The 24033-nt window shown below is 35.7% G+C and overlaps 1 protein-coding gene across 1 annotated transcript in view; it reads right to left on the bottom strand.

Annotated features, from left to right (window-relative positions):
• Positions 1–24033, bottom strand: part of LOC306886314 (ryanodine receptor 3-like) — a gene marked incomplete at its 5' end in the record, with an annotated part of 172700 nt that overhangs the window by 147003 nt on the left and 1664 nt on the right. The window contains one exon of the mRNA XM_079443321.1: positions 2811–2930. Within this exon, the coding sequence (XP_079299447.1) occupies positions 2811–2930 (120 nt within the window). The remainder of the gene's footprint in view (positions 1–2810; positions 2931–24033) is intronic.

Below are 24033 nucleotides of genomic sequence, written 5' to 3'. Positions count from 1 at the left end.
AAAGTTATAAAATGTTAAAACACAATGGGCATTGGCTTTCCAGTTATGCCAAGATCTAAAATATTTGAGTGAATTAGTTTTTTAGAGTAACTGGATCAAGTCATTCGGATGCATTTCTAAACGAAGAGCTGTTTCTCTAACGATGTTCAAGGCTCATAACATGAGGAGCAGCTCTACGACACAAACGAGCCAGAGCTTCTACAATATCAGTACATGCTGTTGATAAATCAATCTGACAAACGAGAGCGACACTGAACGACTGCAGATGAGACAGGAGCTGATGCATCCAGACAGACGTCAATGAAGACGGAAACAAGCCTGAAGGGCTGAGATCTCACCAGTGTGCTGCCAAGATCTCAAAATACACACTTCCCAGGGCCCTATGACTACAATCCGATAAAGTATGCTTGCTGGTAAATCAATCAATCAGTCTGATTTATCTGAGATTCATTCTTTCCGAGTGCAAGTGATTGCAGTGATTCTCAGCATGTGTTGTGCTCATTACGTCATCATTTGAGAACATGTCTTCGCCGGTCTGGGAGTTTTTCTCGGTGGCAGAGGAGGACAATGCCATTGCTATTTCCAGCGCGTGTTCAGCAAGATTCCGAAAGGAGGAAAAAAGGCATCAAGTAGGGTGACAGGGAGGAAATTTTACCGTAAGGTGTCGACGTGTGTCAACACCTTACGGTGGATGGGGGGGGGGGGGGGGGGGTGGACGTCGTTTGAGTCTTCTCTCTTTTCCTCGCTTTCCTTCGGTTTTAAATAGCTTGTAAGCTCAGTGCGCGTTTTATTTTCACTTTCAAATTAGTGGCAATTCGCCATCAAGCAGTTGTTTGTTTTTAGTTCGCTTGAGTTTTCTCACCTTCCTTTGCTTAAATAGCTCGTAAAAGCACCGTGCGCATTTTATTTTCACTTTTAAATTAACGGCAATTCGGCATCAATTACAACATACAACACAGAACATATAGCTAACTTTTATTAACAAAACGAATAAAAATGCACCATGCTATATGCCTAATATAAAATAACATAACTTACAAATTTTAAATATGCATGGTAGGCCTATACAAAACTGAAAAACAGTAAAGACCGAGGAACAAATAATTATAAAACGTAGAGCGTTTATTAGTGAGATGGAAAGTGTTGAGGCACGGACTGCATACACCTTGATGTAAAATAACGGGAAAAATATCACAGTTTAAATCAAATAAAAATCTGCAAATACTGTGGAACCAAATAGGCTAAATGAGAAACGAATGATTAAAAAATAAATAAATAGACCTTCCAGTATCACCTTAGATAAATGGCAGGTCAACAGGCTTTTCAAAATCCAAAAATATTTTTAAAACAGGCGCTTTTACATTTGGTAAAAGCAGTCATCAGTAACACAGGTATATTTGTAGCAATAGCCAACAATACATTGTATGGCTCAAAATTATACATTTCTCTTTTATGACAAAAATCATTAGGATATTAATTAAAGATCATGTTCCATGAAGACATTTTGTAAATTGCCTACCGTAAATATATCATAACTTCATTTTTGATTAGTAATATGCATTGCATTAGTAATATTTTTTGCTCCCTCAGATTCCAGATTTTCAAATAGTTGTATCTCAGCCAAATATTGCCCTATCATAACAAACCATACATCAATGGAAAGATTATTAATTCAGATGACGTATAAATCTCAATTTCAAAAAATTGACCCTTATGACTGGTTTTGTGCTCCAGGGTCACATTTATCGGTGTCATTCCATGTCAAATCAACCACATTTCAAAAACTTTGCTTGATGCATTCCTAGTTTCAACATGACTTATTCTTCAGACATTCTTCTTTAAATACAATAAGTATCAGCTGTATACAAAGTGACCAACATTTGGCTTTTAAGTTATAAACAGGTAATATTCAACAATCTGAAAACAGAGCCTCATTGAGGTCTCCATATCTCTGGAACTGAACGATGTAGGGCCTTGAACATGAAGACTCCAAAACAAAAGTATATTAAGAACTACAATCTAAAATCATATTGTGATATCTTTAATATTTCTTGAGTTATAGGCATGCAAACTTTGGAAAAATAATATTTATGGCACTCAAACGGGTATGTTCAATGCAGACAGAAGTAAATGAGATATATCTCTAGTTTCAACATTATTTGTTCTTCAGACATTCCTCTTTAAAAGAAAAGTAGTATCATATTTTTGCAAATTGACCCACATTTGGTTTTTGACCACTGAAAATATGTACATTTTAACAATTTACTCCTGAAGCCATAGTAAAATTCCAAAATATCTCTGGAACCGAACAATATAGGGCCTTAAAAATGAAGATGCCAAAAGGAAAGTTTGTTAAGACCCAATATCTAAAAGGGCATTAAGATATTATTAATACTTCTTGAGTTACAGGCCTGCAAACATTAGAGAAAAAACTGGAAAAGTGCTGTTTCCACATTTTTGAATGGTCACCACTGGCACATAATGCAACAATGATTACTAAAGTCAACAGATTTTACTAATAGATCTACCAGTCTCTGTGTGAAAATAACATTATGATGCTGCCATCTCTCTAAAGTCAATTTGACCCCCCTGTAATTTGGCTCTGAATCTCAGGTGAAAATTGCCATTTTGACCGCCCTCTACAAAACAGTGAATTACTCAGTAAATATTCCTCCATGACACTTAATATTTTGGCTTTCATCATTATACATGTCTGTCTGTCTTCAGAAAAAAAATTAGCAAAATCAAAAATTTAAGACCTCTGGTTGAGTTGACAGAATGACCCATCATTGAATGATGATTCTCCTCACCTTGGCCTCAGACGTGGGCTCCAGGTAACACAAGCGGTTCCCCAAACCCTCGGCGCTCAGACAGAACTTGCGGTTCTCCTTCTGAATGCAGGCCACACACTGCAGAACCACCTCATCGTCCTGAGGAAACAAACACGGTCAGACAAACCAGAACTCACAGATACACGTTTACATGCACACCAGTAAGCTGAGAACTCACAAATATCAGCTTAGTAAAATAACCAGTTTTCCCCGTTTGCATGCACATCAGTAACCTGACAACGCAAGTAAACCGTGTTTGCATGACTTTATTAATACATTTCCCTGTAGTGACGTCAAAATATAATCATTTGCATATCCGACTATGAGTATTCCATAGGTTTTCAGTTGCGATGTTAAATAAATTGCTTGCATGTCATATATTACCCTCTCAAGCAGATACAGATGCAGCGTTTTGACTGAATGCACGAGATTAGAACACATTTTTATCATTTTCTGAGTCAAGAAAGTGTCTGTGTTTGATACATTTCCTTCTTTCTTTAATGCTAAACTTTTGTTCTGTCTAAATGCGCTTAAATCTGCACGATCACACATACGCACTTCAATAAGCCGACAGAAAGCGGGTCATTGCGTTTACATGCTGCATGAAATTGGTGTAAAGAGATAAAAAAAAACTACCTGTGTCGACCGGTTTATGCTTATGCTGTTTATAACGCACTCAATGAACACTGTATTTTTACTGTATTGAATGCAATTATAATTATAATATTTACTTTTTCTGCAAAATATATATAGCGATATGAAATACAGAAATTTTCACCAGACTACTTGAACAGCTTCATTTAGAAATAATTAATCATCCTAGAGTTAATTTAATGAGTGTATTTGCATTAAAAAAGAAAAATAATTTAAAAAAATTTTTTTTAATTAGGTTTAAAAATGTTTAGTAGGCTAAATACAGTTTTTGAACAATTTAATATGACTATAATAATAATATTAATAATAATAATGAGTTTATTGTGATTACTGATTATAATATTGAGATTGTGACATTATGAAATAAAAATATTAAGCAAAATAAGAAATATATTGTAATAATACTGAGAAACAAACACTGTAAAATAAAAAGTGTACTAAAAATAGTTTTACTTTACTTTGAAATTAGTAATATTTCTGTTATTAATGTATTTCTTTTTTTCATTTTCAAACAGCAAAGAATCGGGCTTTTATTTTGACAGGTTGCCAGCCAATACCATATTAGAGCGTCGCAGAACAGCTGGATTCGCAGTAAATGTTACCACACAATAAAAAAATATTAAAACCAAAAATGTATGTATTAAAAATTTACTTTTTTGACGTAAGTTCGTTAAATGCTTTCTTTCCGCTAAAAAATAGTTCCTGACAGCCACAGTAAACAAGTGAATGTCCGAACATGAAATAAAAACAGTGAATACGAGCTCTTATCATCCGCTGTGTCATTTATTTTTTTAACACCATATATGATATTTTCTCACACATACATCTGCTTATCTCTCAGCATGAGAAATCGTCTGTTTTCCGTCTTTTAGTTTAAAACAGACGAGTTTGCAAGCGTCATTACAGTGTAAACTGATGGACATACACAATCATACCTAAAAATAGAAAACTAATAAATTCCGTAATACTCCCTCCTCACTTCGGAAACTGTAAGCTTCCACGCACACATCAACATATCTCCGCATGAGAAGCGTTTATTAGACGGGGCAGGGCAGGGTCTCAAAATTAAAGATGAAAGATGCAACATAACGCCAGCAAGGGTCACTCATACTTCATTAAATAAATAGCAAACAGTTAATTGCCGAAATACATAATACATGAAACAGTTTTGATGCTATTGATGTTTATTTATGTTGCTAAGGGTGTTGCTCAGTGATACACAGAACGGTTGGGTGAAGCGGTCATAGCCGTGCTGTATCATGAATAAAACAGCTGCTGACCAATCAGAATCGAGGAATGGAACTAACCGTTTTATCAATTTAATTCAATTTGACAAATCACACTTAGCCATATAGCACTATGGATTTTATTTTGATATATTGTGCAGCCCTAATCTGTCTTTTTCAGAAGGCTGCTTTGTTTCAGTGTTTTTATAAGAGCCAGCTACTGTTAGAGTGAATTAAACCCGAAGACTGACACATTGTTACGACTGAAACATGATCAAACCTTCTGCAGTTTCACAACCAAACTGAATTACTCCATATGGAAGCGCAGCTCGTGTGTGTGTGTGTGTGTGTGTGCCAAATTGCCTATCACAGCTATGCTGATGATACCCAGATTTACCTAGCCTTATCTCCAAATGACTACAGCCCCATTGACTCCCTCTGCCAATGCATTGATGAAATTAACAGTTGGATGTGCCTGAACTTTCTTCAGTTAAACAAGGAGAAAACTGAAGTCATTGCATCTGGAAACAAAGATGAAGTTCTCAAGGTGAATGCATACCTTGACTCTAGGGGTCAAACAACTAAAAATCAAGAATCTTGGGGTGATTCTGGAGACAGACCTTAGTTTCAGTAGTCATGTCAAAGCAGTAACTAAATCAGCATACTATCATCTCAAAAACATTGCAAGAATTAGATGATGTGTTTCCAGTCAAGACTTGGAGAAACTTGTTCATGGCTTTATCACCAGCAGGGTGGATTACTGTAATGGTCTCCTCACCGGCCTTCCCAAGAAGACCATTAGACAACTGCAGCTCATCCAGAACACTGCTGCCAGGATTCTGACTAGAACCAGAAAATCTGAGCATATCACACCAGTCCTCAGGTCCTTACACTGGCTTCCAGCTACATTTAGGATTGATTTAGTGCGGAAGAGTTTGAACAAAGCTTGAGAATATTTTTAAAATTTCTTGTTTTTATTATTATTACTACAGTTGTTGTTTTTTCTTTTTTTTTCTCAACTCCTTATTTTTATTGCTGTGATCAATATTATTATTTTTTATGACTATTTTACTTTCTTTCATGTAAAGCACTTTGAATTACCATTGTGTATGAAATGTGCTATATAAATAAACTTGCCTTGCCTTGCATGAGTGTGTGCGTGTGTGTGTGTGTGTGTGTGTGTGTGTAGATAGTGTGTGTGTGAGAGTGAGAGTGAGTGAGAGAGTGAGTGAGTGAGTGAGTGAGTGAGTGTGTGTAGATAGTGTGTGTGTGTAGATAGTGTGTGTGTGCGTGTGTGTGTGTGTGTGTGTGTGTGTGCGCGTTTGTGTGTGTGTGTGTGTGTGTGTGTGTGAGAGTGAGTGAGTGAGTGTGTAGATAGTGTGAGTGTGTGTGTGTGTGTGTGTGTGTGAGAGAGTGAGAGAGTGAGTGAGTGAGTGAGTGAGTGAGTGAGTGAGTGAGTGAGTGAGTGTGTGTGTGTGTGTGTGTGAGAGAGTGTGTGAGTGAGCGTGTAGATAGTGTGTGTGTGAGAGAGTGAGACTGACTGAGAGAGTGAGTGAGTGAGAGAGTGTGTAGATAGTGTGTGTGTGTGTGTGTGTGAGAGTGTGAGTGAGTGAGTGTGTAGATAGTGTGAGTGTGTGTGTGAGAGAGAGAGAGTGAGCGTGAGTGAGTGTGGGTGAGTGCGTGAGTGTGTGTAGATAGTGTGTGTGTGTGTGTGTGTGTGTGAGAGAGTGAGTGAGTGTGTAGATAGTGTGAGTGTGTGTGTGTGTGTGTGTGTGTGTGTGTGTGTGTGTAGATAGTGTGTGTGTGAGAGTGTGAGTGAGTGAGTGAGTGAGAGTGTGCGTGTGTGTGTGCGAGTGAGTGAGAGAGTGTGAGTGAGTGTGTAGTGTGAGTGTGTGTGTGTAGATAGTGTGTGTGTGAGAGAGAGTGAGAGAGTGAGTGAGTAAGTGAGCGTGAGTGAGTGTGTGTGTGAGTGAGAGTGTGTGTGAGAGAGTGAGTGAGTGAGTGTGAGTGTGAGTGTGAGTGTGTGTGTGTGTGCGAGTGAGTGTGTGTTTGTGCGTGTGTGAGTGAGGGAGTGAGTGCGTGCGTGCGTGCGTGCGTGCGAGTGTGTGAGTGAGTGTGTGAGTGTGAATGTGTGCGTGAGTGAGTGAGTGTGCGTGAGTGAGTGTGTGTGTGTGTGTGTGTGTGTGTGTGCGAGTGAGTGAGTGAGAGAGTGTGAGTGAGTGTGTAGTGTGAGTGTGTAGATAGTGTGTGTGTAAGAGAGTGAGAGAGTGAGTAAGTGAGCGTGAGTGAGTGTGTGTGTGTGTGCGAGTGTGTGTTTGTGCGTGTGTGTGAGTGAGTGAGTGAGTGCGTGCGTGCGTGCGTGCGAGTGAGTGTGTGTGTGAGTGTGTGTGTGTGTGTGTGTGTGTGTGAGAATGTGTGCGTGAGTGAGTGAGTGAGTGAGTGTGTGTGCGTGTGTGTGTGTGAGAATGTGTGCGTGAGTGAGTGAGTGAGTGAGTGTGTGCGTGTGTGAGAGTGTGTGTGTGTTTCTCTGGTGAATGTGCTGATGTTGTCAAATGCTGCAGCACAATATCCAGATGCTTCATTTAATCAGGGAATGTTCTGCAGCATCCCACACCGTCTGCTTTATTAAATACAAACGGCTGATTGACATCTGCATTGTGCTGCACTGACGCATCACTGAGACTCAAAGGTCAATGGATCACACACCTTTCTCTGCCAATGTGACGAGCAAAAATAATGAAGATTATGATGGCAGCGGTTGTGCTTAATTAATGGAGAGGAGCTACACAGATCTGCATGTTTACAGTGTGTTAGTAACCTATACAGTCATGTCTCATTTCATCTCATATTCATTTCATCTCATATTTATACAGTATATATTAAGAGGGGAAACGGTAAACATATTGGTACCGAAAATTTCCGTACAGGTCTATCGGTTCAGTGCGCTTGTGCACCAAACAAATCGTTACATTTTTTCAGGAAATTCAGACAATAAATGCTGTTTTGATGCGGCGCGACAGATCATGCCTTCATCTTTATTACTAGTTTTAACACAAAATAAACATGAATGAACATCTCACCCAATCTCACTCAATCGCTTAGTGTTTCAACCACGAAAAGACGTAATTTAAAACAGCTTGTAAACACGTCACGTAGCATTTTAATTACCTCAGGCAAGTCATCAATGTCCACAGCTCGTTATTTGCTAGAGAAATTAAGTCTAGAGAAGAGCATTTTGCGAAATATTAAACTAGGCCTATACTTCATTATATTTATTCTACCTGTTAGTGATGTCTTAATTATTTAATGTAGACATTTAAATAAACATTTTACGAAACAAGTTATGACTCTGTAAATTTTTATATTTCAAATTGTATCATTTAGAAGTTAATTTAAAAACAATTTACGTTTGCATACAATTTTTTTATTTGAGTGTTGATTATTATAGTTAAAAATAAATAGTAATTGAATTTAAGTTAATTGTAACCTTATAGTAATGTAAAAGGGTTCCCTATAGTTTAGAGCAGAAGCTGAAGTAGAATTTTATCCCTAAGAAAATTAATTATAATTTAATTTATTTAAAGAAAGAGCAATTTGTTCAGTAAACCATTGTTTAAAAAAACAAAACAATTTATGTTTAGTTTTTTTTCTTCCTGCTGTACCGAAACTATACTGAACCGCCACGTCAAAACTGAGGAATGCAATGAACCATCATGTTTGTGTACCGTTACACCCTTAATATATACACTGAACAAAATTATAAACGCAACACATGCCCCCATTTTTCATGAGCTGAACTCAAAGATCTAAAGACTTTTTCTATGTACACAAAAGGCCTATTGCTCTTAAATATTGTTCACAAATCTGTCTAAATCTGTGTTAGTGAACACTTCTCCTTTGCCGAGATAATCCATCAACCTCACAGGTGTGGCATATCAAGATTTACACTTACATTTATTCATTTAGCTGACGCTTTTATCCAAAGCGACTTACAATTGCTATATATGTCAGAGGTCGCACGCCTCTGGAGCAACTAGGGGTTAAGTGTCTTGCTCAGGGACACATTGGTGTCTCACAGTGGATTCGAACCCGGGTCTCTCACACCAAAGGCATGCATCTTATCCACTGCGCCATCACCACCCAGTTTGCTGAAGATGCTGAAGATGCTGATTAGACAGCATGATTATTGCACAGGTGTGCCTTAGGCTGGCCACAATAAAAGGCCACTCTAAAATGTGCAGTTTTAATGTATTGGGGGGGTCCGGGGGGGGGGGGGGGGTCCGAAAACCAGTCAGTATCTGGTGTGACCACCATTTTCCTCACGCAGTGCAACATCTCCTTTGCATAGAGTTGATCAGGTTGTCCACTTCTCTTCAATGGCTGTGTGAAGTTGCTGGATATTGGCAGGAACTGGAACACGCTGTCTTATACGCCGATCCAGAGCATCCCAAACATGCTCAATGGGTGACATGTCCGGTGAGTATGCTGGCCATGCAAGAACTGGGATGTTTTCAGCTTCCAGGAATTGTGTACAGATCCTTGCAACATGGGGCCGTGCATTATCATGCTGCAACATGAGGTGATGGTCGGGGATGAATGGCAATAAAATGCACCTGTGTTCGTTGTCCATAACATACGCCTGCCCATACCATAACCCCACCGCCACCATGGGCCACTCGATCCACAACGTTGACATCAGCAAACCGCTCACCCACACGACGCCATACACGCTGTCTGCCATCTGCCCTGTACAACGAAAACTGGGATTCATCCGTGAGGAGAACACCTCTCCAAAGTGCCAGACACCATCGAATGTGAGCATTTGCCCACTCAAGTCGGTTACGACGACGAACTGCAGTCAGGTCGAGACCCCGATGAGGACGATGAGCATGCAGATGAGCTTCCCTGAGACGGTTTCTGACAGTTTGTGCAGAAATTCTTTGGTTATGCAAACCGATTGTTGCAGCAGCTGTCCGGATGGCTGGTCTCAGATGATCTTGGAGGTGAAGATGCTGGATGTGGATCAGCATCTTCAGTCTAATCAGCATCTTGATATGCCAGACCTGTGAGGTGGATGGATTATCTCGGCAAAGGAGAAGTGCTCACTAACACAGATTTAGACAGATTTGTGAACAATATTTGAGCGAAATAGGCCTTTTGTGTACATAGAAAAAGTCTTAGATCTTTGAGTTCAGCTCATGAAAAATGGGGGCAAAAACAAAAGTGTTGCATTTATAATTTTGTTCAGTGTATATGCCATTTGTTAAAAAAAAAAACAAGAATGTCATCAATTTAATGTAGAAATATTATGGTGCTGTAGATGTTCTCAGGTCCTGCTGAAGTGAAGCGTGACTCAGACGGACCGGATGTGACTCAGATCAGCTAATAACGCTAAAAATCATCACAACACACTCATCACTAGTGTTCCATTATCATCCCAGCCGCCTCAAACAGCTCTGGAGATCAGAGAAACCGTCTGAGATCAGCAGAGAGAGAGAAACAAATGCAAACGAGGCTCTGGAACAAATTATTCTTCTATTGATCGCAGTGATTCATCTGACAAAGACTTATATGTGCAATTGAATTATCAAAGATAATTTATTGAAAGTTAATTCAAATGCTAAATGTTACATTAAAATATTTTGGCCAAAATGTAGGATTTATGTATTTGAATTGCATATAAAACCTCCATAAACTAATAAACTGAATGTGATCATATTTCTCAGTCATACATTAACGTAACAACTGAATGTGTTTTGAATACACAATATCTATGTTTATATATTTATCATCAATAAATCCAATTTCTTTTCAGCTCATATTTTAATAATTGAATATTGCTTGTTATATGAATACATTTAACAGGTTTATATGAAGACTGCTTCCACCACAAGAAACAAAAATTACAAAAGACTTTTTTCCCTGAAATGTGAGTTTTTTTTCATCTGAATTCTGAGTTTACATCTCGCAATTTTTTTTCTATGACATGGAATAAAAAATGTAATTGCAACTTTATATTGCACAATTCAGACTTTATATCGTGCAATTTGGACTTTATATCGTGCAAGTCTGACTTTATATCGTGCAAGTCGGACTTTATATCGTGCAAGTCGGACTTTATATCGTGCAAGTCTGACTTTATATCGTGCAAGTCTGACTTTATATCGTGCAAGTCGGACTTTATATCGTGCAAGTCGGACTTTATATCGTGCAAGTCGGACTTTATATCGTGCAAGTCGGACTTTATATCGTGCAAGTCGGACTTTATATCGTGCAAGTCGGACTTTAAATCGTGCAAGTCGGACTTTAAATCGTGCAAGTCGGACTTTAAATCGTGCAAGTCGGACTTTACATCGTGCAAGTCGGACTTTACATCGTGCAAGTCGGACTTTACATCGTGCAAGTCGGACTTTACATCGTGCAATTCGGACTTTACATCGTGCAAGTCGGACTTTACATCGTGCAAGTCTGACTTTACATCGTGCAATTCGGACTTTACATCGTGCAAGTCGGACTTTACATCGTGCAAGTCTGACTTTACATCGTGCAATTCGGACTTTACATCGTGCAAGTCGGACTTTACATCGTGCAAGTCGGACTTTACATCGTGCAAGTCGGACTTTACATCGTGCAAGTCGGACTTTATATCGTGCAATTCGGACTTTACATCGTGCAAGTCGGACATTTTTCTCAAAACTTTGAGAAAAAAAGTCTGAATTGGGAGTCTGAATTGTAAGATTAAAAAGTCACAATTACCTTTTTTATATACATTTTTTTTATTACATGACAGAATACATTTACAGACATATGCTGATTCTAAACAATTTGAATAAATTCATTCTCAAAATAAGATTAAATAAAATCAAACCGATACAAATAGTTCATAATAAATTTAAAGTGCATAAATCTGACCTGTTTCATTTATGTATGACTGACATTTTATTTTATGTTAAAAATGTTGTAATCCAAATGCATGGAGATTTTACAAGCAACTTAAATATTAAAATCATAAATTCAGGCCTGCACATGTTTTTAAGTGTTTGCTCAAACATCAGAGGAAGAGATGAGTGGCTGTAACGAGACTGAAGTGACCGTGTACTTTAATGACTCACATTTAGAAACAAACACGAGTTTAAGAGCGAGACTATAATGAACATAATGGTTCATTTACAGACCAAATAAATGTCAAACTGCCTGCACTGTATATTTCATGCAATCCATCCGGTGATGATCCAGAGTTTAGATGAATCACTTCTGCCTGTTTTATTCTCAATTAGAAGTCACTTTGGGCAAAAGCATCTACTAAATGAATAAATAAATGCAATGAAATACAGCCAGAGGATCAAAACATATTCATGCTTCAGTAGACACTAAAACAAATGAAAAGCACTTGATCACTGCATCAGCATCAGCAGCAAATGTCTGTCTGGGGAATCCAGGTCATTTCCCAAAGGAAAGAGGAATCACAAACCAGATACAGATATATTTATGCATTTGCCAGGTGATTTTATATTGTTTGAGCTACAGGATTTCCATAATGTTTCTACAGTAATGGCTGCATTTAAATTTATTGTCATCAGCTTCACCGGCTATTTCAAGGCAACTATTCTATATTCAACAAACATTACAATACATACAAACACTGTATAAAAATAAAATTAGAAAAAGACAAGACTAGATATAAAGATGAAATAATATAATGTATTTTTTATATATAAAGTGTAATATAATTCAATATATTTAATTGAAATATACATATATAATTTATTTTGCAGTTTTATATAAACCTTTTAATGATATAATTAAAAGTATAATTACTAAAATTAGGTTTTTAAATATAATAATTTAAAATGGCTGTTTTCAGGACAGATTTATACAAATTTACATTCAATAATAATAACAACACCATGAGGTTAAAGTAAGCATATAATGAATATGCACGTTCATGAGATTCAAAACCAGTCATACGCTAATTTTATAATCATTTTTTCCTGTATTATTGTACAGTATATCTTACAGTATTCTATTTTTATTTTACTGAAATGAAATACACTTTATTGTACCCAAAGGGGAAATTTGAGTTGGACTCAAGGTGTTTACATTGACAAGACCATTGGATCCATAAATAATAATAATAATAATAATAATAATATACACACAATATACACATGAATTCCTATACTAACCCTAAAAAAACAATCATACATTATTTAACATTTTAACTGACATGGGTATAAAAGACTTTTAGATGATTATACCTACACATTGGAAATCTATACCGTCTTCCAGAAGGCAACGATTCATACTCTGAATGCAGTACATGTAATGGGTTAGCTAACATCTTATATGCTTCCCTAAGGACTCAGGGGACAAATAACTCTTTCTCCCGATGGTCTTCATTGCTATTTTTAACAAGAGTGCAAGCTTAGACTTTACCTGAATTGTGAGGTTTCTTGTACCATTACAGAGTGCTTTATAAATGAACTTTGATTTGAAATTGACAGAATTTGAGAGCTGACACTTTGTTTCATATCAAAAGCAACAAAGTAACAAAGGTTACTGTGATATATATATATATATATATATATGGAAAAATTCAAAATAAACAACAATTACAAATTTTTCCTTGATAACTAACTATAATTTAGTTGTAAAATTACTAATTAGAAATAAATAAAGACTAAAACTGAAATAAAAAAAATAAAAAAATTCAACCAAAAACTAAAATAATAATAATAATAATAATAATAATATAAATGACAAAAGCACATAAAATTCAAACCAAATTCAAACTAAACAAAAACTAAAATTTTTGCCTTGATAACTAACTCTAACAATTTGAAGTTAAAATTACTAATTAGAAATAAAGACTAAAACTGAAATAAAAACTAAAAATAAAAATAAATAATTACAAAAGCACATAAAATTATATATATTTTTCTATTTAGCCTAAATGAAAAATATCAATAAAAATAATAACAAAAATACTAATATACACTAAATATAATATAATGCTAAAATAACACCGGATGGCAGGTGCACTACTAATAATGAAAACACACAACAGCATAGACTAAAAGATCAATCTTGGAAATGTAAGAATTTATATCGGCTAATCAAACCACAGATGGATTAATCTATATTGTCAGTTGTCAAACACACACACACACACACACACACACACTCACACACACTCACACACACTCACTCACACACACACACACACACACACACACACTGACAGCAGAGCTGGAGGAGGTTTATTGAGAGCAGCATCTCTCTCTGAAACACTGCGTCTGCATTTATCCCTGACTGTAATCGCACAAGCTGACGGAACGCTTTTCTTTCATTAAACACACTGCTGACCGCACAAGCATCTCACAGACGACACACACACTCTGACAGCAGCATCTCTATAAAGCATGGTTTAGAGGGCAGAACCGAGTGTTAGAGCTGCAGGTGCCGGCCGTTCCTGAGCCAACAGTCTGTTCCTGGAGCGAGACGCGCTCAGATCAGACTAAACACAGACTAATGACCGTCTGAAGACAATCCAGTCACAACAACATGGAACGAACAAATCAAAAGTAGGGCTGTACAATTCATCAAAAGGTGATATGCACTTATTAAAGCACAAAAAGACTGCTATTGACATCTAAAGTCTGTAGTTTAACTTATTTAACTTTAATGTATTCGTTCACCGGGGAAGGTAATTCACAAAACAGAATATTTAACAATAACAGCTTATAATATTCATCATTAATATTAATGATTATATTATCATTATAAATTAGTGCTGTCAAATTATTAATCGCATCCAAAATAAAAGTTTTTGTTTATATATGTGTGTGTACTGTTTATCTATTATGTTTATATAAATACACACACATGCAGTATATATTTAAGAAAAATATGTTATGTTTATATATTAAATATATTTATAAATTATATGAATAGAATTATATACATGTAAATATTTTCAAAATATATGCTGTGTGTGTGTATTTATATAAACATAATAAATAAACAGTACACACACATATATTATATAAACAAAAACTTTTATTTTGGATGCGATTAATCGTTTGACAGCAATATTATACATTTATTAATAATAATATTAAGAAAGAATTAATAAAATGTTTAAGGAAACTTTTTTCTGTTTTAATTTTAACAGTAAACTCTGTTGTGCAGCACTTTATTTTCCAGAAATATTTTCCTTTGATGACATTTTTAAATATTAAATAAATTATGTTTTATGCCTTTATTTGATTACCACCGATAATAAATGTGTAGATAATTAAAAAAAGACAAAAGAGAGAGAAAAATACTTTTTAGGGATTTATACTGTAAAATAAATTAAATAATTGAACATTATTAAATTAAAGTTTTATTCATTCAGTTGATTAGACATGCATTTTGATTATTCAACTATAATTAAACTATTTAAAAAATCCAGAAAAAAATAGGAATAAAATTTGAAATTTTAAAATTGATTTGTTAAATATATTAAATTCCATTTTTAAGATTTCAACTCATTAGAATAGCATTTTAAATTACCAAAAATTTATTTAACCATTAAAGCAGAATTATGAAAAAAACTAAAATCTTGAGTAAAAAAAAAATAATAATATTTTATTATATTATCAATATATATATATTATTAATAATATTTTATTAATTGTGATTCAATATTCTTAGTTTATTTTTTTCCTTCTATTTTCATATGTTCTCCTAAATCTGGCGCATTTGACATATTGCATGTACTATTAATGTGCATTGTCCCTGATTAAATCAAATAAATGCAATGAAATGAGCCGGGGCTTTACTCCACAGATCACACACTGAACACATCTGCTGGAGAAGATCCTGGTTATCTGAGGAGCTTCTGGCTCACAGCGGCTCTGGAAGAGACAGGTTTCTGTGGAAACTGAGACTGTAAATGTCAGCAGAGGAAGAGATCAGCTGCTGCTGCATTATGGGATTATTTCAGCTCCACAGGCGCTCAAAAACAGCAAGATAATGACTCAAAATCAGAAGAAAATGACACTACATGATCATTTGAGACAGTACTTCTAGGGATGCACCAAATGTTCCAAAACTGAATGAGCAAAAAGACAGAATAATATGCCCCGAACAATGATGTGACGCGATCAAATAGAGGCATGCACTAATGCAGCAAACACGTCTGCACTGTCTGAGAAAGACGCAGAAATCATTGCAAGCACCGGCAGCGAGAGACTGCTTAGCGCTGCATCTCAAATTTGATTTCATGATATGTAGTTTTTGAACTTTAATATATTGATGTTAAATTATATAAATTGTATGATTTCAATTAATTAGACAAAGCAGAATCCAGAAAGAAATCTGTGGAAATAAAACGGTACTTGGAGAAAAAAAAATCAAACTGATTTCATAAAAAGTAATTTTTGGTAAAAGTAAACTGTAAAAGCTTCACGATTTTAATTATTTTAATAATTAATTATACATGCTTTTGAATTGCTAAAGTTTCATTTAACAATTAAAACCGAATCCAGAAAAATTTAAGCAGAAAACCCAATTTAGGAAAAAATTTAACATTTTATAAAATGGAATTTTTGTTAAGATTTAATAATTTGTAATAATTGCACAAGTTTCAAGATTTCAATTAAGTTTTTTTTACTGAAATTTTATTAAACCATTACATTGGAATCCAAAAAGGAAATGAAAGAGAAAAACAGAATTTAAAATGTTTAATAAATTGATGTTAAATTGTAGACTTTCAACTAATTAGAAATGAAAAAAACGGATCTCTGGGAAAATAAAACGGATTCATGGAGCCATAAAAAGGCCGTTTTTGTAACATTTGAATAATTTTGTTGTTAAATATTTTTAGGGTTCATGTTTTTAATTAATTATGCATGCTTTGTAGATCCAAAAATGTAATTGAAGCATTAAAATGAAATCCAGAAAGATAAGAGCATTGGGAGAAATGAATCAGATTCATAAGCAGTTTGATGACAGAGTTAAACCGGTTCAGGCTGCGTTTTACTCTGCGCCGTGAGTTACGACATGCAGATATTTCATTCAGCACAGTAAACATCAGCAGCTTTAAGAGTAAGTGCCCTCAGTAGGCGACACATCTCATCCTGATGACCCAGTGAACGAGGAGAGACACTGGATCAGACACAACCACAGCATTACAGACATCAGTGACATTCAGGACATCAGACGTATATCTATAGAAAATGATATACAGTATAGTAATATATAGACTACACAGACACACCTAAGTTTGTAGGGGAGGGTGATGCACTTAAAATGATGAACTATGGCTGCATGATTATTAATCACAATAAAATCATATTATGGCTTGGTATAATGTAAGGCTATGATTTAAGTATATATATATAATAAATGTATTATTAATTAATTAATGTATTATTATTTAACCATAATGATATATAATCAGAAAATGATGTGTAGCCGTATAAAGATTCATGCTGATTATTATACATTATAATCATGTTATGAAAAAACAATATATAATTTTTTCATTATAAAAAATGCAATCAGATTTTTTTGACAAATCTGTTAAACTGTTATAAATTAGTTTAAACTGATAAACAAATAAATGTCTAGTATTGTGTTTATCGCAGCTCTTATCTCCAGCACAACAGCAAAATAAATTATATGTTCAAATTTGTGTAAAATATTGATTCATGAACAAAATGACTCGATTTAAACAATTAAACATTATTTTAATCAGTAGTTAAAAATCAAATAAAATCAAATAACCTTTACTGACCTTATTTTTACTCAGGATTCAGTCTGATAAGACCGTCACTGAACAGATCAAAATTACAAATATCGTGATATCATTTTATAATTTTTTGCTTCCATCACCCACCATAGTTTTGAGTCATACATTATGAAACTTTGCTGTGTGTGTGTGTGTGTGTGTGTGTGAGAGTGTTTGTGAGAGTGTGTGAGAGTGTGTGTGAGTGAGTGTGAGTGAGTGTGCGTGAGTGTGTGTGTGTGTGTGTGTGAGTGTGAGTGTGTGCGTGTGCGTGTGCGTGCGTGCGTGTGAGTGTGAGTGTGTGTGTGTGTGTGTGTGTGTGTGAGAGTGTGTGTGAGAGTGTGTGAGAGTGCGAGTGTGTGAGTGTGTGAGTGTGTGTGTGTGTGTGCGTGTGTGTGTGTGTGTGTGAGTGTGTGTGTGTGTGTGTGTGTGTGTGTGAGTGTGTGTGTGACTAAAAAGCCTTTGATACAGTCGTGTCAGCGCTGAGCGGAGCTGCTTTACAATAGTGGAGCACATTTCTTCATTTAGTGGATCAATAACTTATTACAGCAGACATTCACACACTGTCTACAGCGTACGTGTGTGTGTGTGTGTGTGTGTGTGTTCATCCATCCATCTGAACAATCACTGACAGACACACAATGCTTCAGATTAAATTACAGCAATACGTCACAATCAGGATCCACTGAAACATGCATGTGTGCTTTACTGAATATGAGTAATATAGAAACATACGGCCACAAGCCTCTGAGGATCGGGATAATGTTGTAAAAACATCACATATTAAAGATAAATGTCAAATTGTATGATTTCAATTAATTAAAGCAGAAACCAGAAAATCTGCAGAATTTGGGAAAAATTAAATGGTACTTCGAAAATATAAAACATTTCATAAAATGTCATTTTTTGTAAACTTAAAAAAACTGTTGATAAATTGTAAAAGCTTCATGATTTCAAATAATTATACATGCTTTATAATTCCTAAAATCTCATTTAACCATTAAAACTGAATCCAGAAAAATTAAAGCAGAAAACTGAGTTTAGGACTAAATAAAATAGATTTTAGAAAACTTTAATAATTTGTTGTTGAATTGTATATGTTATAAGATTAATTAATTCGACTAAAATTTGATTTAATCATTATAGTTTTTGTTAAACCTTTAATACATTATTGTTAAATTATAGATGCTTCATGATTTCAACAAATTAGAAAAAAACTGGATCTATTACAAAAGAATCAATGCACAAACTCATACACGACTATATCTGAGTTAAGTACAGCTCAAACAGGCAGATCTTACCATGTTTAAGCTTCTTTTTAAGACTTTCTTTTAAGAAAAAGAACTCAATGTAACAGAAAATGTTAAATATTAGTAACTGAATATCAATAACACAGGCTTTTATAAACATAAACAACACAAACACAGCCTCCAGCACAGTCACCACTGATAAGCTGCTTCTAAATATAATGTAGAAACCTTCAAATAAAAGGACATTTCCTGTAAAGCTGCTTTGATCGTGAAAAGCACTATAGAAATAAACCTGAATTGAACTGAAGATCTATCTAGTTGCACTACTGACGCTTCATTTGACAGAAAAAAAAAACTTGACAAAAAGCCTGAGATTGTACTATGCCTTAGATTAAATACCATGGTAAATGTCCAAAAACACTGTATTACCACGTCTGTTGCTAGTGTCTGCTGCAAATGAAGCTCAGATCTGATCCTGAGCGGTTTCACTTTTATTCAAGATGAAAAGGTTTCCGCTCACAGATCCGTCACACTGAATTAAACTCTGTCCTGAAGTGGCCTTATCAGTCACACACACACACACTCACACACACACTCACACACACACACACACACACACTCTCTCTTATCTGTCTGTCCATGAAGCAGGAGCGAGTCTGATAAACAGAAGTAGGTCTGAATGTCACTCGTCAGACGCTGTGTCTTTATTCTTCTGATATCAGACGCGATTCACATCACAGACAACACAACAGGTGTGTGTGTGTGTGTGTGTGTGACAAACTACAGGTGCCACAGGTGTACACACACACACAGTAAATCACGGTAAACAGGCTGTCTGGTAAGTGAAGGTGATGTAAAATCAGAGACACCGATATATTTCCATGCTCTGAGGGTGAATCTCATCAACATGTCCTGTTTATATTTTAACTCAAAAAAAAAATGCATGAAGAAGATTAAGCCTATTATTATAAATATTATCTTATAACATTATTTTGATGGCAATACATCACATTTTTCTTACAAATTCTCAGACAGCAAATAAAATCGTCCTGTCAAAATAAAACAATCCAACAAATAAAATTGACCATGGGTTTTTATTCTACATTCATTTAATAGAAAATCTATAGTAACACTTTACTTAAAGCCTTTATGCATAATGCATTATAAGAGTAGTTTTAATGCTTTGCTTATGCCTTGTAATGCACCAAAATGCATTGTACATCTCACTAACCACAGTTACTTATCAATTCATTGTTACACTATGCATTTTAAATTTGGTTATAATTATTTACAAGATATACGGTAATGTACAAGATATACGGTAATGGCTACCAGAATGCATCACTGCCTGCTCGACGGGCCTTAAATACAGGGCTCTCATGCAGTGTTCCTCTAAGCTGAGCGCTCTTCTTCCACCGCGGCCGCACAGGAGAAATAATGTGCCTCGCGCACACAAATGAGTTGGGAAGCCTTGATTGAATGCCGCCAGTAAGAGGTAAAGAATAGCAATGCTCGGGCAAACCGCTCTAGAGCTGATGTCACGACAGAGTTAGAGCCGGTTTCACAGAAAGAGCACGATGTGCACCAAATGAGTCGCTGTAGGAACTGAATACTTCAATAGTTACGGTGCGCTCAACACGAGAGACAACACAAACACAATGACATCTGAAATAAAACATCCTCATGTATTAAAGAAGAGCGGCTTGATTAAGTGCTGGAAATAACTAAACTCTGAAACATGTTCAGTCACACACAAGAGTATTGTACAAACTGTACTTCATAACCATGTTTAGACAGATATAGAAGAATTCATATGTTCACGGTTTTATATTTAAATTACAGATCTCAGCTTAAGTTTGGCTTCAGTTTCTATTCTATTCTATCAGTTTAAATAGTTTGTTTTGATAGTATATTATGTTAGGGCTATATTATAAACCTGATAAATAATTGACCTTGTTTTTGAGTCTCTTGCTCATCAAGGCTGCATTCATTTCAAAAATACAGAAAAAACAGTGATATAGTGCAATTTCTAATATTGGTTTCCTATTTTAATACCTATACTATAAAATATCATTTATTTCTGTGATCTGCAGCTGTATTTTCAGCATTACTCCAGTCTTCAGTGTCACATGATCTTCAGAAATCATAATAATATACTGATTTATGATCAGTGTTGAAACTGTTCTGCTGCTTCAGATTTATTGGGAACCTGTGTTTCTTTTTTCTTTGATTAATAAAAAGTTTAAAAGAACTGCATTTATTCAAAATTATTTTCTAAATATTTACATATATTTACACACATATTTTTTATAGTTAAATATTTTCTAACAATAGAAGTCTTTACTATCAATTTGATCCATTTAACACATCCTTGCTGAATAAAGTTTATTGAACTTTCTTTAAACGTTTTTAAAGTATCTTTAAAAAAGAAAGAAAAACATTTCTGACCCCAAACTTTTGAACAGATTATATTGTAACAAAATCTCTATTTTGACTAAACACTGTTCTTTTTAACTTTATTTTTTTTAAATATCACAGGTCCCAAAAAATACAGTATAATAAAAAAATAAAATGAAATAAAGCAGTAGAACTGTTTCCAACATTGATTATAAATCAGCGTATTAGAATGATTCTAAAGGATCATGTGACTCTGAAAATACTGCTTTGCTTCACAGGAATTAATACAATTTTCAAGTATATTCAAATAGAAAGCTTATTTTAAATTGCAATAATATATCACAATATTATTGTGAAATAATATTCAGTATTCTTTAGCAAATAGATACAGCCTTGATGAGCATAAGAAACTTCTTTAAAAGCTTTATTGATCCAAACGTTTGAACTGCAGTGTATTGTTCAGTAAACATGTTCTCTTTAACCTAAAATATACATCATTTAGTCACATCAAGGGTCAAATATAAACAGCACATTACAGTTCAAAGTTACACACTTTATTGTGTGTGTGTGTGCTGTACAGGTCTGGTGTAAAGAGTGCTTTTGCTCAGGTTGTCCGCCCAATAGAGAGAAGTTTTGCTCAGCAAGAAAACAAAGGAACATTGCTCCCACGGGTCCTTAAATGTGATACAGCTAAACTGAAGAGTTTTAAGGCCTTAGACAGTTTTAAATACGTTAAATGGTATAAGAAATTATTTTTCAAATTGCCTTAAATAAGATTTTTAAGAATTCTACAGATACCTTGTAAATAGTCAAATAAAACTCTTTCCTTGATATTCTTGATATTTGTGTATTGATAATGTTTTTGATTGACATTTATGGTCTTTATTTTATTTGGGCTAGTTAAATTAATTTTCGGGCTACCAAATCTGAAGAGTACCTGCCCGAAGGGATCCAGGGATTTAGAAACTTTGCGAGCCCTGCAGATCTTCAATTTCATGAATGTGTCAATAAATAAGTTCACATTAGATGTTCACCGGGGAAACACTCGCTGTGCTGTTTATTAGCAGCGTCCACAAGAAGAAACACAAACAGTTTGTGTGTTTATCAGATATTCAGACTGAAAGACCACAAACAAAGACAATCACCGAGTGAAATCAATCCACACTCTGTGTTTGGATGGAGAGACAGACAGAGAACAGGGAGTTATTTCTGCAGTGAGACCGCGCTGCTCACACACACACACACACACACACACACACACACACTTCCCTGCTGCAGCCTCATGCTGCACTGCACAACACACAGTCTTGCATGCACACATACGCACACACATAAACGTGCATTTACAGATACACACCAATTAAAGTCTCTCACACACACACACACACAAAACATCAACTCACAGACGCACACACTCTTACAATCTCATGCACACTCAGTCTCACAAATGAGCACACACACACACAGATGTACACATGCACACATTTTTGTATTTTAGGGTGCCTGTTAAGACCTGGCTAGGGACAACAGATGGAAACTAGCACTTGTAGCTAACTCTGGCTTGTTTACAGCAAGTAACTTGTTTGTTGATCAATGAGCATTGTCCCTATCAAATAAATAAAATGAAAATGAAAATGCACACTCTTACAAACACACACTCAAAGTCTCACACACACTCAGTCTTGTGCGCATGCACACACACACACACACTAACTCTCATGCACGTGCACACTCACTCACTCACACACTCACTCTCATGCACACTCAGTCTCATGCATGTGCACACACTCTCTCTCTCACACACACACGCACACACAGTCTTGTTCGCATGCACTCTCACGCACATGCATACTCACACACTCACTCTCATGCAGGTGCACACACTCTCTCTCTCACACACACACTCACAGTCTCACTCTCTCACACACACACTCACACACAGTCTTATGCGCATGCACTCTCACACACTAACTCTCACGCACATGCACACTCACTCACACACTGACTCTCATGCACACTCAGTCTCATGCATGTGCACACACACTCACACACAGTCTTATGCGCATGCACTCTCACACACTAACTCTCACGCACATGCACACTCACACACTGACTCTCATGCACACTCAGTCTCATGCATGTGCACACACTCTCACACAGACACACACACGCAGTCTTATGCGCATGCACTCTCACACACTAACTCTCACGCACATGCACACTCACTCACACACTCACTCACATGCACACTCAGTCTCATGCAGGTGCACACACTCTCTCTCACTCACACACAGTCTTGTGTGCACTCACTCTCACACACACACTCCTAGACACACTCACTGTGAAGATGCAACAAGCTTGCAGTCACACAAACCGTCATCACACAAAACTATAACATCAAGCTTCATGAACACGTGAAGTCATAATTCACAAACTTGTGATGAAATATAATTACCATGCATCTATTTATACTGAATAAATAACAGAAGCTACACAGTGAGCAGCACAAATGAACACATCTGACACATGAGTTACACTATCTGACATACAGCTGTGTGCGGTTTACATCAACACACACGGCACATTACACTGATCAGACATGATGAAGAGCAACACCATCATCATCACTGATCCAAAGCTCACTATAATACACATTTACAGAATAATACAGTATATAGGAGCAGACATGATTATGGAAATCAGTTGCATGAGACAGACAGACTGAGCTGTGAAGAGTTCATGAAGAGGAACAGAGAGAGAGAGAGAGACAGAGAAAAAATCCAAAATGGGAAAAACATCCACTTGAGACCCTGCATGCAGAACTCTGTAAAACTATATTACACGTGCACCGGCACACAACAAATAACGCATGCAGGGCAGAATTAGGTAAATATCCTCGA

Source organism: Barbus barbus (assembly GCF_936440315.1).
Source record: "Barbus barbus genome assembly, chromosome: 20".
In the NCBI taxonomy this organism is placed as follows: domain Eukaryota; kingdom Metazoa; phylum Chordata; class Actinopteri; order Cypriniformes; family Cyprinidae; genus Barbus; species Barbus barbus.
This window is presented reverse-complemented; position numbering and strand designations above follow the sequence as displayed.